Source organism: Hakea prostrata, chromosome 11, assembly GCF_041222555.1.
Source record: "Hakea prostrata isolate BN-2017 chromosome 11, UWA_Hpros_2, whole genome shotgun sequence".
In the NCBI taxonomy this organism is placed as follows: domain Eukaryota; kingdom Viridiplantae; phylum Streptophyta; class Magnoliopsida; order Proteales; family Proteaceae; genus Hakea; species Hakea prostrata.
Window position 1 is genome coordinate 19,297,177 of NC_142610.1, and position 16,227 is coordinate 19,313,403.

Consider the following 16,227-nt stretch of genomic DNA (forward strand, 5'->3'; position numbering starts at 1 on the left):
GAGCCCACGAACCCCATCGTTTCCACGAAATATCAATCGATCCATAAAACTATCAAAGTATAGTGTGTGAAAAAACGCGCGGATCAGTAATTTGAATTATTAAGGACTAAATTGTCTTTATGATATTAAGGACAAAATTGTCTTTATAATTTTTTATAAGGTCTAGACTGTCGTTTTATTGTATAAAGCAGTTGGTATAGTTTATGGGATTTCCCCCCTTTTTTTTTTTTCTACTTCCCCCCCCTTTTTTTAAATTCCCCCCCCCTTTCCCCCCCCCCCCCCCCCCTTTTTTTTTTTTTCTTTTTTTTTTTTTTTTTTTTTTTTTTTTTTCTATAAATAAAGTCTTTTGATCTCTTATCGGTTTTGCCTGTTTTTTATTTCGATCCTTGACGAACTCACCGAATTTCGGTCGGATAGCAAATCCAAATTCAAATGTATTAGTTGTAAGAGAGTTCATTAAAACATTCCGCTGAGATAGGATTTTTATGAAACCATAGGCGAAGAAAACTCAAACCCATTTCATTTTACTAGAAAGGGCTAGAGTCCCATGGCTGCTATTCCATCTATGGGAAACTAAAAAGTAATATGCGCTAGCTTCACTGGTTTTAGGATATAATCATAGATGGAAATTTATTATATTATTATTAATCGGGTTGCCCAACAACAGAAGTATAGTAGCTTACATTAGGATACGTGCCTTAATCCTAAATAAGGCTTGAAGGATTAAGATGCAAAGTGACCATGAGCAAAAGACGTTTGGTTGTAGCAATCAAGGTTGTCACCATAGCTAATTCCAAAGATATCACAGTACCTCTTATAAAATCCAATGCGATCATTCACCCTATCATCATAGCCGTGACCACATTCAAGTCCTCCATTGATGACATTCGTAATAGTTCCATAGCCAGGAAGACGGTTTGCTGCGATGTCGGCAGCGGTCGGCGTCCATTTTCCTGTGATAACATCATGACATGAAGGTTTTGGAGGTTGCGGTGTCATCCAGAACCACAATGCTGTCTCAAATGAAATGAGTGGATCGGTTGCAACAAGGTCAGGATTGCTGAGAAGGTCCTTGCTTATATTTGCTCCTGCTGGTCCATAGTTGCAGTTGCTGGAAATTCAAAGTCACCATAGCTTTTCTGGTCAATACCACTTTATAAATAATCTATTTTTTTTCTTTTTCTTTGGTAGTATTTGATGAGTTTGGATCACCTTTTTGTTGGAGAAACAACTCTGGATAGATAGATCAGATATATATTAATCCTTTATTTATACTGTATCTTCATTAAGCAAGCACTCGCATTCTCAAAAGAGTTAAGTATCGTTACAACTGATTTGTATGGTTAATTTGTCATATAAGGCAAAATATCACTGCCTTGCAGGTTTATTGCTTTGCTTTGCTTTGTTTATATAGTGTGTATCTATAAACAAATTTCTGTTTTAAGGAGATGAACCAAACTCTGTGTTGATGTTTTAATGGCGATAAGTCCTTAAAATAATTTTTTTACAAATTTCTTATTATTATATTTAGTATAAGATAGATGTCTACGTGGGAGAATCCAAGGTGCTTATTTATGTAATTTATGATTCATGTTCGGATCTATTGGAGTGAAATTAATTAGGGCTTAACCTCTGGTTGTTTGGTTAATTTCTTCTATGCATGACTAGTTTGTTTGCAGCAGCTTAGTAAGACTAACTTGTTATGGTTCCGTCTCGTTCTGTAAATACTCTCTCTTGATGCTTCAGCTGGCTTAACACTGGATCTTATTTCTTTTCTTTATTCTCATAAAATTAATATGTCCTCTGTGGGCAATATTACATATGAAGTAACCTTTTCTACTGTTTTTTCAGAAATATGAAGCTTTGGTGGCATTGGAAAAAAAAAGTGATGCTATTATAATCTGGAGAACAGGGCTTTCATCCTAAAGCAAGCAATAAAGAGATTAATTCAAAGATCTCTTCTAAAATTTGAAGAGAAGGGCAATGGTTGTTGCTTGAGGATGAATGCTCAAATTCAAGAAATAGGTAGAGCAATTGCTCAAGATAAAAACAGTGAGGGGCCAAGTAAGTGCAATAGGCTATAGGCAAGTCTCACTCTAATGAGACTAGTTTATCTAAGCTTATCGACTAGTTTGATTTCAGAAGCTTGGACTACAAGGCCTCAACAACAATATAAAGTATATAAAATATCTGATGTTTTCCTCTATTATTTCTTTTCTTTATTCTCATAAAATTAATCCTATGTGGGCATTACATATGAACTAACCTTTCGTACTATTTTTTTTCTCAGAAATATGAAGCTTTGGTGGCATTGGAAAGAAAATGTGACGCTTAGATTGAACAAAATCTCAAGACTAAATTTATGTATTTACCTAATGATTTGGGCTTTAGAAGTTTACATGATGTGACTCAAATTGTAAAAACATCAAATTTCCATGTTGAGTTTAAAAACATGATTTCTTCATATATAATTGGTTTTGGGATTCCAAATTCTAATAGATAGATGACTATATGGGATTCAGATGCGTTAAATTTTAGCTTATAACTGTAAGGACTAAAAACCTAAAGACAAGTTGCAAACCTACTTAACTCTTAATAATCTAAGAAGAATGAAAATAAATAATTTTGTTGACGAGCACATGAAATCGCCATTTAGTTTTCTTAGAAATGGTTATACATCATGCAAATCATTGTGGGGGGAGAGCAATAACTTTTTTGTGAATAACTCCAAGGATTAATTTCCCCATATTCTTTGAAAATGGCTATCTGTCATTGTTGTTTCTCGAAGAATGAATCCAAGTCTGAGACCAAAACAATAAAAAAAATTGGGATGTTGGAGTAAACTAATTAAAATTTATATGGATGAAAATTGTTGGTTACATCAAATACTCGGATCGATAGATTCTTAGCTGAAAAAACCATTTGCATAGAGCTTGGATCAACTTCATATTGGAGATTACTTATTCTTCGTTTGAGACTTAAGATTCTTGATGTTAGAATAAACCTAGTGGTGCAATCTCAACTAGTTTTGCCAACTCTTCAATTCTCTCACAGATTCCCTACCTCCTGTTATTGTGAAAAAGTACAACGCAAGTGTACGCTGTCGTAACAAGTAATATAATGATAAAAGATCAATCATTACAAGACTATAGATTAAGTACCAAATTAATTACACCAATTTTATTTGAACAAATAATAAGGAAGATAATTATTCTAGACTATATTGCAAATTGAAAGTTAATTTGAGATTATTAATTGCTAAAGACCTAGGGGTCATATTTCACCATAACTAAGCATTCCCACCCTCTTATCCCTCTTTATAATTTGAGAAATATTTTCCTGATTGATAGTCGAGATTCCCTTCCCTATCTACTAGTCTCTCTCGAGTACTAATAGAAATTCCCTCAATTGCTAACTCACTATATTATTTCTATGTGGGTTACAACAATTGAGAAATCATTAAAATCTATGGATTCTCATGTAACAACTACACAAACCATGTAAGTATATCTCTATTTTACTTGTAATTCATGGCTTTTACTCCAATGAACTAGACACATAAATCCCCTCTCAGATCATTATGATTAACAAATCAATTGATTAGTGGCCAATTAATCCAAAGCATGAAGAATAGAAGTAAAAACACAATCAAAGGAAACAATATTCAAAATTATATTGATGAATTCAAGAGTGGGAATTCAAAGATAAGCTACATCTAATCCCTAGATAAAAACTAAATTAGTTCATATTAGAAACTAAAAACATTACAGAGGAGTTCAAGAACATTGAAAGAAGATAAAAAAAAACTTATTCCCAAGATTCAGATCTCCAAAGCCAACCAACGTCTCCTGGTTCGATCTCTCCACTCCTCCAAAGCTCCAAAAACGTCCTCCCCCTCTTCCTTGGCTTTGCTATATTTTTATAGATTAATTAAACTCAGAGTTTGAATCAAACTCAGAGTTCTTATCTGACTTAACCAATGAGTGTTTTGATATATAAATCGGACTAACTTAGAGATCTTCAATGCATAATCCCACCGTTGGATTTGAAGACCAAAACGTCGTGAAGCTCTCCTCCAAAAATCAGCTAGATCGGACACCATATGACCATCCGATGAAGATCTTGATCAAAACTAGATAGAGACACTCAAAAACGGGATTCTTCTATCTTTCTTATTTGAATTGGATTCTTTTTCCTCTTTTCCCTTCTTTGATCAAATCCTAAATAGGAAATAAAACATAGAAGTATGCAAGGACTCATTCTTTCTATGTTTTTTTACTTGAGGTAGGACTCTTACAATAATACCTAGATTTGATTGATAATTTCCTACACGTAAAAGTAATAAATCTTGATTATAAATTGTTAGGAAATATATAAAATCACCAAAATTATAGAAATTAAAGGAAATTGTGCAACATATTCATTTTCATATCATATTAGGGTAAATTGATATAAAACAATTGTAAATACATGGAAATATAGTTAATTAATCATATAAAATAATATGCATGAAATCAACTTATCACCTGTTATCGCTAATTCCTCCTCTATGACTTTCATGGCTATCCAATATAATAATTTTTCCCGTTCTATTCCTGATAATTGGGGAGTTATCATAGATGGTAGATCTTATAAACTTTAGAATTTAACTCTTGATCCTAATTACTTCTCCAATTCGACACCTGTGTCTTTGATCAAGTTGATTTAGTAGAATAAATTTCTCTTAGTCAAAATCAGATAGATGGAACCATACCCATTGAAATCATAATTACTTCTCTAAAAAATTGATTTTATCACAAAATAGATTTACAAGAGACATTCTAGCTTCTCTTACTAATCTGACTAGCCTAATATCTTTCGATGTGTTCTACAATGAACTTTCTGGTTCTGTTCCCTTTCTCTTGTTTGAAAAGCTCATTTCAATTACCTTTTTCATTGGAAATCTTTGGATTTGTGGATAAAGTGTTTCATCAATTGTAAAGATATAATGTTTCAACCCCTTGTCTTTCTGCTACACCTCCGTCACACAAGTTATTACAAGAAATCCCAACCACAAATTAGGTACTGAAGATATATTTATCATAATTATGAAATCTTTTAAGTAGTTTTACTGTTATTCTTGTGTATCTTTGTCAGAAAAAGTGTTGGTTCAAAAGCAAAGACGTCCTTATTTTTACATGTCTGTTCTAAACATGTTGAAGTGATTTTTACAATTGATGTAGAGGAATCTTTAATGATTTTGTTGTTCTACTTGTCTTTTGAAAATGATGGCCGGAGATAAAATAATGGAGAAGCCTAGTAATTATGTTTCAAACTATTCTTTAGTGTTTTTGATCTATTCTCCAATGACAAACATATGAAGTTAAGAAGAAAATGGAAGAAAACAAATAATAAAATTCAAGTCTATTTTCAAGAAAAGAATGAAACAAGAACATTTGAAAAGCTCAAAAAAGGGGGAAAAAATGGAGAAATTCAAGTTTTTTTTTCACTCTATTTTTTTTTTTTATAAAAAAAAAGTGTAAAATCAACTGGTGATGGAAACTTCGTAACAAATGAAATATAGTTGTCATTCCTCAAATTTGATCATATTTATTAATAAAAAAAATATATTTTATTGTCTACTAATCGATTTTTTTTTTCATTGGATTTTCGAAAACATTTTGGTACACCTACTCATTTTGTTAATGATAAGGTATGGTATGATAAATCCATTAGTCGATATTTTGGACCACTTAGGTTTGATGAGCAGAAGAAGGTTAAGCCTTCACATTTGTTTGAAATTTAGATTCACACAATAAAACAAAATTGAAATAGGAATAAAGAGAAAGAGGCGATTAAGAAAGCGAAGATGGAGAATGGAAGAAATGGAAGAAATGGAAGTGAAGCAATTTGATGACTCCAAGATCGGAGTGAAGGGACTCATCGACTTGGGCATCACCTCCATCCCCCGATTCTCTATCCATCCATCCGATTCTCTTCCCGGTACTGCCATCGGAACCCCTACACCTGCATCTAATCTCGTACCCACCGTCGATCTCTCTGGCTTCAAATCAGAGATGCTTCCCATAGTCTGGGATTCTTCTAAGTCATCAACCATGGCATACCTCCCGAAGTCATCAACCGTACGATCGCTTGCATCAGAGCGTTCAACGAGCTACCAACGGAGATCAAAGCACAATACTACCACCGTGATGCAGGACGCAACGTATTATTCTGCTCCAATTTCGATCTCTACCATTCGAAAGCTGCCAGTTGGAGGGACACGATTTCATTGAGTTGGGGACCCACTCCTGATACCAACGAGATTCCGGAGATCTGTCGCGGTGAGATTTTGGAGTGGGACCATCACGTGCAAAGATTGGGTGAGACGTTGATGGAGATGTTGTCAGAAGGATTGGCATTGGACGGTGGGAGATTGAAGGAGTCATGCTGTACGAAAGGGAAAAGGATGGTGGCCCACTACTATCCGTTTTGTCCACAACCAGATCTGACGCTTGGAATTGCGCCTCACACAGACCCATTCAGCGCTCCTGGACCAGATCGGAGGATTGCAGTGGATGTTCAACCGGTACCTGATTCTCTCGTCGTCAACATCGGCGATATTCTCCAGGTTATTTCTTTTCTTTTAATCAGACTCGGACAGTTACGACCATACTTAGGGTTTTAATTCGGAGTCTAAGATCCTCTACCAAAGCTAATGGTCCTTGACTATGTGCTTTCTTTACAATAGAAGTGGGACCTACTTTTGAGCGCTGTCAAAATGAATCAGATATAGAACCTACAGTAGAGACCACATGAACCCCATTCTTATTATACAATGGAAGAGTATAAAGAAATCACAAACCTCTACCTCGACCGATAGAGGATTTAGACTCGTTAGTTCATGGGTATGAACTAGTGGTGCAAGTTTGGCTTTGACCTGCCCCTAAGCCCTCCTTGAGCTCTGAATAGGGCTTGGGCTCAAGATTTTGTCCCCAAGGGTAGATTAAGGCCAAGGGCGGGCCTAGGATTACATTTTGACCCTGTTCCCAGCCATCTCTGATTTGTTGCGCTAACCTTAGCCTTGATTCTGGCCCTAATTTTATTTTTGATACTTGATCTCAATCAATTAGGAATAGGGATAAGGCCAAGGCCAAGTATATAGCTTTTAGGGCTACGACTAGAGACAAGGCCAATCAGGGCCAAAGGACGAGTTAATCAGGACATGAATGGGTTTGACTTGGCCTGTAGGGCAAAGGGTCAGTGATAATAATCATTGGCCCTCAATCAAGACATGAATGAGCTTAGACTAGAATGTATAAGGTTGAGCTTGGGAATACAAATAATTTGACCCAGCCCGGCCTTGTTGCAACCCTAGTATGAACATGGTTTTCATTTTGTTGCATCTGCAAATCAAATTCCTCTATCATAATATTTGAAGAAAATATATTTTTCGTTCAAATATTTGGAAAAAGATTTGATTCATATATTTATACGTTTGATTAATTTGTGAGATTTAGTATATTTTCAGATTATTTCCAATAATGGATACAACTCATACAAGAGTGTGGAGCATAGAGTCTTGGCCAATCATGTTCCCCAACCATGCATCTCAATTGCTACTTTCTTTAATCCAAGCAAGAGAGAAGACGTATATGGACCTCTTCCTGAGCTGATTTCATCAAATAAATCAGCCCATTATAGAGATTTTACATTATCAGAATACCTAACAAGGTTTTTCACCAAAGAGTTGGGTGACAAGTCCTTGATAGCCTACTATCGAATTTGTTGGACAAGAAGAACAAGATGAAAAATGTTAAACAATAAACATTGTATTAATTAAATAATAATATTTAAATTTCTACCCAAATAATAATAATAATAATAATGTTTAAATATTCAATTTAATTTGACAGCTAATCTTTTCCATATTAAATCCTTGTAAGTTCACCGCCCATAATGGGAGGACCATGCCATTTGATGTTTGGGCTTTCTTTGATTCCATATGTCCCCTTAATGCTTATCCATCTTTAATCTTTTGTCAAATTTTGAGACTTATCATTTAATGTAGAACATGTCTCGCATGCATCCATTTTTCTCATACATCTTTTATTTTTTATTATATATTTTTTAAATATTTAGAAAGTAGTATTTTTTATATTAGAGTATAAAAATTATTATATATATTCGCCAACGCAAAGTTGCTCTAGTTGTAAGACACTAAGACCCACGCTTTTTAATGGAGAGGTTGTGAGTTCAACTCTCAACAAGGCGTCTCCCTTGAACATCTAGTCGAGGAGCGCATAAGTTGGCTTGGATGAACCTAAACTCTCAAAAAAATATATTATTACATCATTATTGCCTACTAAACAATCCTATGATGTTTGGACAAAGGAAAAAAAAACCCTAAAATGGTCTTTTTTTTTAAAGTTAGAGATTTTTACCATATTTGAGGTTTTTATCATCTTAAGGTTTTAATTGTCCTATCTCCTATGCACCCCACCCATGAATGCATTGACCATACAGATCTGTATATATAGATTGAATCATTCACGACTTGAGCATATTTGTATAGATTCACAAGCATGACTTTATATAATATGACTTCCACCACCCAAATGACTTTATATAATATGGCACATGCAAAACTGTTCACATAGATGAACCACAAAACCCCAAGATGGAACCATATCATCTCCAAAAATACCTACTCAACTCAACTTTTTCCTATATTCAACCAATAAAAAATATGAAAAAAACTAATTTCATATGGGAGATTGCATCATCCATGAAGTCATGATCAAATGTAGATGACTTATTAAGAGGTAAAAGAATTTTTCTATCCTCAAGAAAATGCCAAAATCTTGTCTAGGTTAGATTCAGATCTTTTGTTTTAAAACTTTCACAAAATGCGCTATATAATTTATAGTCATCGCACCCCTAATAAATTAAATCAAACGATGTTTTTGTTATTTGTACTCTCAATGGTCTCTAATATACTCAAAATTAAGACCATACCTTCCTGCTAATAGAGTTATAAACAAAGACTTATAAACAAAGACTTATCCCAACTTGCCCCCATATAATAAAAGGACCATTTGTTCCATCTAATTACATTATATTAAAAAAAAAAAAGAAAAAAAATCCAATGGGTTTCCACAAAAAGAGGATCTGGATAGAAGTGAAGTTTGCTTGTTTTGGTAACCCTAGCACCTAGGTGGAAAATTCCTAGTGAGGCCATATTATAACTTTAAATTTTATTAAATGAAGTTGGTTTATGTTTTAAAAATTGATTAGTACCCTAGATCGATAACAAGAATCAATATTGGAACAATATCCAATACAGAATCCTCGAAGCAGATCACATTCATGTGCATGGCCACCGAATATTAATAAATAAATTAAATTACTCCCATTTTGCTTCAGCTCCAAGTTTGAATTTCTGACTCCATTAAAGAGCAGGGAGAAGTACCCCTACCATTGCATTGACATTTTCATGGTAATTAAACAAAAGACAACAAATAATATGTTAGTTGTAATATGTCCAAGGCATACAAGACATAAAGGAACCAATAATAAGAATAATCTCAAGTACAGGATTAGATCTCATACTTTGTCATCCAATTTTCTTTTTAGTTCATGACTAACCTTTCATCTTCAATTCCAACCTTTTTTCTTGTTCTTGAGGTTTTATTTTTTTTTGTTAAAATTCTTTCATTTTCAATTCCAACCAAGCGATTCCATCCATTAGCCATGAGGAATCCCATAGTAGGGGGGGTTTCACCGGATCTCATTAGATTCACTGGATGTCATACGAATTGGTTTTTATTTGTCCCCATCCATGATCCAATATTCATGTGTGAAATCGAAATTCTTCTGTCATAATATTGGAAGAAAAATTGGATTCATATATTTATATGTTTAATTAATTTGTGAGCGAACATTTGAGATGCTTTCTCAAAAGTTATGTCCTATGGTGCATTATAATCACTGAACATGTGAATGTATCAGAAAGGATGTGGTGAAAAGACCCAATGATAATGTTCCTTACCTTGGATTTCCAATCTGTGTCAACCCAGCGTCTGTTCAGTCGAGATTCCTGTGAACCCGGAATGAATTCAACTGAAATATCATAGAAGTTAAAGATAACTAATAGATGATATGACTCATTGTATGTGAGGTTATGGTTTGGAAGAACTAAAGCACATCATCTAATTAAATATCAATGATGCTAGGTCTTTAATTGTAATTTAGTTGCAATCATGTAATATTAAACATGTATTCAAATTAAATAATTTCTAAATTTTCAATTTTAATTTGACAACCATTTTCCCAATTTCAAACTCACTTGCGTAAGTTTCGGGTTCATTATTCATGGAGGACCATGTAAGGCCTTGATTGTCCCCATCCATGGATCCATATTCAGTTTGATTAATTATGAATTCCTTACTATCATAATATTGGACGGCAAATCCCCTGGATTCATATATTTATATGTTTAATTAATTTGTGAGATTTGATATGCTTTCAAAAGTTATTTCCAATGATGCATATAAGAGTGAATTATAAGAGTTGGGTGACAAGTCTTTGATAATTTCCTCACCTTGGATTTCCAATTTGTGTAACTCACTTCTATTAGTCTATAAAAGGTTTTATATTAAGACAAAAGAACTATCGTGTATATCATCAGGGAGAATTGAATTCACTAGTTCTTCTCTAAAAAGTGTTCTTTATTGTTAACTAAGCAATCCTGTGATGACTATTTAAAAGAAAGAAGAAAAAAAATTTCAATCTTACTACTTTTAAGGATTTTTCTCATCTCAAACCCAGTGTCTTGTACATCTAACGCATCCGGCTGGTGTAAGACCAACGCCTCAATTAAATGACTGAGATCTATAGTGCCTTCCTAGTTAGATAATTTGCGATTTTGCACTCTCTTTCAACAAAATCCAAAATGACAGAAAACAAAAGAAACTCAATCTGACATCATGAAGCAGGGAAGAAATATTTATCTAGATTCACAAGCATGACTTTGTATAATATGACATATTCGAAGCTATTCACGCAGATGAACCACAAAATCCAAAGATGGAATTACATGATCTTCAATAATACGTACTCAACTCAATACTTTTCCTTTATTTAACCAATTAAAAGGAAAAAGAAAAAGAAAGCAGTTTCATATGAAAGATTGCATCATTCATGATGTCATGATCAAATGCAAATGAATTATTAAGAGGTAAAATAATTGTTGTATCTCAAAAAAATGTCAAAATCTTTTCAAGTTAGATTCAGATCTTCCAGATTAAATGAGCTATCAAATCTCCAATTGTTGCATCCCTATAAATTCAATGCACGGTGTTTGAGTTGACTGTGCTCTCAATTATTCATACCTCTCTTATAATAGATCGATTTACAAACAAAGTTTTGTCTCCGCAACGTGCCCTTAAAATAAAAGAACAATTTTCTCTTATAAAAACCCAAAAAACACCTAATAGGTTTTCACAAATAGAGATGCTGGAGCAGTGAAGTTTACTTCTTTTGGTAACCCAAGCACCTAGGTAGAAAATTCTTTGTGAGACCATATTAATATATAATTAATTCTTTAAGTTTCAATGAAATGAATTTGATTATGTTTTTAAAATTGATCCAGTACCCTAGGTCGATAACAAGAATCGGTATTGGAACGATATCCGATACAAATTCCTCGAAGCAGACCACGTTCATGTGCATGGCCACCGAATATTAATAAATAAATCACTTCCATTTTTGCTTCATCTCCAAGTTTGAATTTCTGAGTCTACAAAACAACAACTGTGAGAGAAGAGAAACAGAAGGAAGAGATTGAGAGAACCAAAATGCAGAAAATGCAAAGTAGAGGAATTGAAGAAGAAGAACAAGAACATGAAAGATATGATCGAGCAAAGGAGGTGAAGCTATTCGACAATTCAAAAATCGGTGTGAAGGGACTCGTTGACTCGGGCATCACTTCCATACCTCGTTTCTTCATCCACCCGGACTCATCCGATTCTCTCCCCACCACCACCTCTGTCGCAGCTCCTCGTGTCCCCACCGTCGATCTCACCGGCGTTAATTCAGACCGTAGATCAAGCATCGTAGATCAAATCAGAGACGCCTCTTGTACCCTGGGTTTCTTCCAGGTCGTCAACCACGGAATCCCATTGGAGGTTTTGGACCGTACGATCGCCGCCGCCATGGCTTTCCACGACCAACCAACGCCGATCAAAGCGCTACACTACACTCGCGACATGGCGCGCAGAGTATCATTTTGCTCCAACTTCGATCTTTTGAGATCAAAGGCTGCCACGTGGAGGGATTCTTTTATAATAAAGTGGGACCCAGATTTTGATACCGGTGAAATACCGGAGATCTGTCGAAGTGAATTTGTGGAGTGGGACCGGCATATCCAACGGCTGGGAGAGACGTTGATGGAGATTTTGTCGGAAGGGTTGGGTGTAGAGAGTGGGAGATTGAAGGCGTTGAGTTTCACGGAAGGGAAGAGAACGTTGGCTAACTACTATCCCCATTGTCCAGAGCCGGATCGGACGTATGGATTTCAATCTCACACGGACGCAGCAGCGTTGACTGTGCTGCTGCAGGACCAGATCGGAGGGTTGCAGGTGAAGCATGGAGATCAATGGCTGGATGTTCCGCCACTACGTGGTGCTTTCGTGGTTAACATCGGGGATGTTCTGCAGGTAAACCTGGTTCATTCTTTTTATCTGAACCGGATGGTTGAACTGGGTTAGACGAATATTATCATTAAACCAGAAAAGTATGAGTCCCGATCTTCCACCCATCGGTGCTCCTCTCACACTTTTTCACCATAAAGTAGGGGTGGGACCCATTATAGTATTATCATCTAGTTCAATTTGTCAATACTTAAACGTATGTCCACCAATTATTGTATAGTAGAAAAGTGTGAGAGGAATACAAACCCCTATACTGACAGGTAAATGATCCAAACTCAAAATATAAATATGGATGTAAGCCTGCAATAGGGATAAGTTGAGCCAGACTTTTTAAAATTCAATCTTAGCCTTAAATGCTCCTAGTTAAAGACTATTTTTATGTTGACTATAATTTAGGGCCTAAACTTCTTATCCTCTACCCTAAGCCTAGATGAGCTAAACCAAGCCCAATCTAGACCTAATTGTCCCCATTGGACTAGGCATGGGCGAGCCCTTTCTATGTCGCTATTCTTGATTGGCCCCATCTACTTTCTTGATTAGCCCTATTCCTAACGACGGAACCCCTAATCCTGACCCTAGTAAATCTAAAATAAAAGATCAATTGTTTGAATGTAGAAGAAAATGCAGATGTAAACAACATTAAGCCCTAAAACAAAGTTGCATTATGTGAATGATTCCTTTCTGAATTTCTTTGATTTCTTTGATTTATTTTTTTATATTTTTGTAACCAATCTCTTTGACACTTGAATCTTTGTCCATTTAGAATAGTGTTAAGTTTAAGGCCAAAAAATAAGTAATGGGTTGGATAAACACTAATTTTACACCCACACTCTTGGCCCTACCCAGCCAGCAGCCCTTGGGGCCAAATTCCTACGGTTTAAGCCATGTTTAAGCTCAGAACGATTTAGTGCAAATCAGATCCACCAGGCCAAGCCAAGCTTGCACTTTTTGTTTATTTTTCAGAATTGACTCTCTATATTCAGATGTTTGATATGTGGGAATTGTTATATTTTCAGATAATTTCAAATGAGACATATAAGAGTGTGGAGCACCGAGTGTTAGCCAATAATCTTCACAAACCGCGCATCTCAGTTGGTGCTTTCTTCAATCCAAGTAAGAGGGAGGATAGTTATGGACCACTTCCAGAACTGATATCACCAGATAAACCAGCCCTTTATCGATCATTTACGTTGTTAGAATTCTTAACGATGTTTCTAAAAACAGATTTTGGTGATAAACCTTTGATAAAATATTTTCGTCTGTGAAAGATTCATGACCAGTGCAATAGATGCGCTTCACTCTGTATTCAGATCAGACTTGCAAATGCTTTTTCAGTTAATAAAAACATCATATGATTCTTATTAGAGATTGGGTAAATATATCACGCACGGCCTTTCCTGCATAAAACCCAAGCTACTGAACTCATATTATAGATACCCACTTGCTGTGAACTACTTCAAATGCAGGAAATGGAATTCATGATTAAGAGTATTCTTCAAATGCAGAGGATGGGAATGAATTTGACAGCAATTCATATAATCAATTGTGCTTTAGGTGGAGTTAAGTCCCTTTCTGCTACAGAGTACTCTAGATTAGTTATAATATCAGAAATCAAGGGGAAAGCATTAGACATAAATTTCATCATCCTTTGCTGCGCTTTGCTGCATTTTGAAGCTTGTCCATGAGTGAATGTGCTACTGACTTGTAACCTTCCTCCCGAGCTTTTAATCCATTTGAGTCAAGAAACAACCAGGATTCATTAGTGAATAAGAGGAAAGATCAAAAGGAACAAAATGAAAAAGGAAGTGTGATATATGATTAGTATTCTCTCTCAACCTCTGTAAATGGCTATACCAGTGGGCACCATCTTTCTCTTCTTCAAACACAATGAACTGTCCACAACATAATCAAAACAAAAATGGTGTTCATCCTCTAAAACAACTTATTTAAGAACAACTCTTAAGGTCCTAAATGGATTCTGCAGAAGACAAAGTATTACCTATTACATATCCAATATGGGTTTATGCCTTTCTCCTCTATGCAATGTGGGCACATCCACTCCTTGTTCTCTCTCACCTCCTCCATTTCTATCACAGGTTATACAAAACAAGAATTAAAACTGACTCGGTAGATAATGATACAAGTATGTTATTGCCTCCTATTTTTTTTTTTCTACTCATCATTCTAGATATTCTTTCACATAGGCTTACCTTCACCATACCTAACCTTGAGACAACCACGACAAAGAACACCATTAGTTGAATGACATACAGAGCAATCAGTCTTTCCTGCTAGGAAAATACTTGAAATGTTCAAATGCAGTATTCAACTGAAATATATAATGCAAAAGAAGGAACTAGCTTCCCAAACCTAACTACCTAAGCAAGGCTCATCCATATTAAGATCTCCACAGCGCTTGCAGTCTTCTTCTCCACATAGTTTCTTCTGTCTGCTTTGACACTTTCACCATTTAAGTAAGTAGAAAAAGCTTCTGTCTTTGTAAACAGAACACTAAGATAAGATATCTACAATCACATTGAGCAAAACTGGGCATTCACAGAATCACCAAGGCTGATGATACTATCAACTTCAGCTAGTCATTCGAAAAGGGTACTACAGAGGAGGAGGAAAGAACCTGCAGAAATGGCAGCAAATCCCAAAAATGGGGTCATAGACACTGCCTCTGTCCTTGCTATCACAACGCCGAGACAGAACATCAGGAGAGGGTCGCAGCTTTGTAGTGTCCACGTTTAGCAGAGGAGCATTTGCTGGTCTCTTTTCATCGTCTTCTCCTTCTCCATAACTAACAAGTCTTCCATTTAGCTTTTGTGTACTTAAAACTGTGAGGGAAAAAAGCATCAGTAGTACATCAAAATAGACCCAAATGAACAAATGATTCAAAAACTTCAAAGGGTTCATATATTGAGTAAGAACTCAGATTGATACTTTTGGGAGACGCAACATAATTTCCAGATTTTGCTCTTAGTCTTTCAGAATATCGCAAAGAATGTGAGTTAGATAATTCGTCTACAGATATTCCCTTCAATCGATCAGAACGCCGAAGAGACGTGCATTCAGAGACTCGCTTACAGTACTTCCTAACAGGAGTCTTCTCAGATTTTGCAGGGGAAGCTATCGTTCGGAGCTCAGAGATCGTTTTTGCCAGTCCTAGAGATGCCAATCGAGCCTACTCATCAACCCAAGAAAACAAAATCGTTAGAAATATTTATCACTCTCTATTCGTGATTGTAAGAAAAGGATTCTGGTAGGAACTTTTGAGAGATTCGCACCTGGTTCTCTGAGATTCGAGCATTTCTGAGACTTTCGTAATGACACGACGCTGCAAGTCTTCCCATGGTTTCAATGGCGAAACGAGAAGCTACATTGATGCTTAGCTACTCTTAATTAAGATGTTACAGCTTTTTTCACACAGTTCGCGAATTCCAATACCATTTGGGTTTTCAACGGCTATATATTTAACGGCTCTAACCGGATATCTTCAAGTTTATATTTGAAAAATGACCGCTCGATGTGA

General features: G+C 35.5%; 3 protein-coding genes and 1 pseudogene across 3 annotated transcripts; 2 read left to right on the forward strand and 2 right to left on the reverse strand.

Annotated features, from left to right (window-relative positions):
• Nucleotides 1–723: 723 nt before the first annotated feature.
• LOC149000632 (endochitinase-like) lies at nt 724–1,286 on the reverse strand. The gene is made up of 2 exons (XM_089139197.1): nt 1,276–1,286; nt 724–1,111 (listed from the first exon to the last, which is right to left on the reverse strand). Exons 1-2 carry the CDS (start codon nt 1,284–1,286, stop codon nt 724–726), a joined length of 399 nt encoding a protein of 132 aa, XP_088995323.1.
• Nucleotides 1,287–5,864: 4,578 nt separating this feature from the next.
• LOC149000633 (1-aminocyclopropane-1-carboxylate oxidase homolog 3 pseudogene) lies at nt 5,865–7,789 on the forward strand (annotated as a pseudogene).
• Nucleotides 7,790–11,778: 3,989 nt separating this feature from the next.
• On the forward strand, nt 11,779–14,110 carry LOC149000634 (1-aminocyclopropane-1-carboxylate oxidase homolog 6-like). Its single transcript, XM_089140930.1, has 2 exons — nt 11,779–12,698; nt 13,709–14,110. The coding sequence occupies exons 1-2, from the start codon at nt 11,838–11,840 to the stop codon at nt 13,955–13,957; spliced, it is 1,110 nt and encodes a 369-aa protein (XP_088997056.1). The 5' UTR covers nt 11,779–11,837; the 3' UTR covers nt 13,958–14,110.
• Nucleotides 14,111–14,148: 38 nt separating this feature from the next.
• On the reverse strand, nt 14,149–16,113 carry LOC149000635 (uncharacterized). The gene is made up of 8 exons (XM_089140931.1): nt 15,983–16,113; nt 15,639–15,879; nt 15,328–15,532; nt 15,071–15,141; nt 14,903–14,980; nt 14,692–14,779; nt 14,529–14,584; nt 14,149–14,413 (listed from the first exon to the last, which is right to left on the reverse strand). The coding sequence occupies exons 1-8, from the start codon at nt 16,046–16,048 to the stop codon at nt 14,334–14,336; spliced, it is 885 nt and encodes a 294-aa protein (XP_088997057.1). The 5' UTR covers nt 16,049–16,113; the 3' UTR covers nt 14,149–14,333.
• Between the last annotated feature and the right edge of the window lie 114 nt (nt 16,114–16,227).

Excerpts from the sequence above, each read along its gene's own strand:
- LOC149000635 (XM_089140931.1), bottom strand. The coding sequence starts at position 16,048 with ATGGGAAGACTTGCAGCGTCGTGTCATTACGAAAGTCTCAGAAATGCT. Across the intron at positions 15,880-15,982 it reads CTCGAATCTCAGAGAACCAG|GCTCGATTGGCATCTCTAGG; the intron begins GTGCGAATCTCT and ends GTTGATGAGTAG. Across the intron at positions 15,533-15,638 it reads TTATGTTGCGTCTCCCAAAA|TTTTAAGTACACAAAAGCTA; the intron begins GTATCAATCTGA and ends TTTCCCTCACAG.
- LOC149000634 (XM_089140930.1), top strand. The coding sequence starts at position 11,838 with ATGCAGAAAATGCAAAGTAGAGGAATTGAAGAAGAAGAACAAGAACAT. Across the intron at positions 12,699-13,708 it reads ACATCGGGGATGTTCTGCAG|ATAATTTCAAATGAGACATA; the intron begins GTAAACCTGGTT and ends TTATATTTTCAG.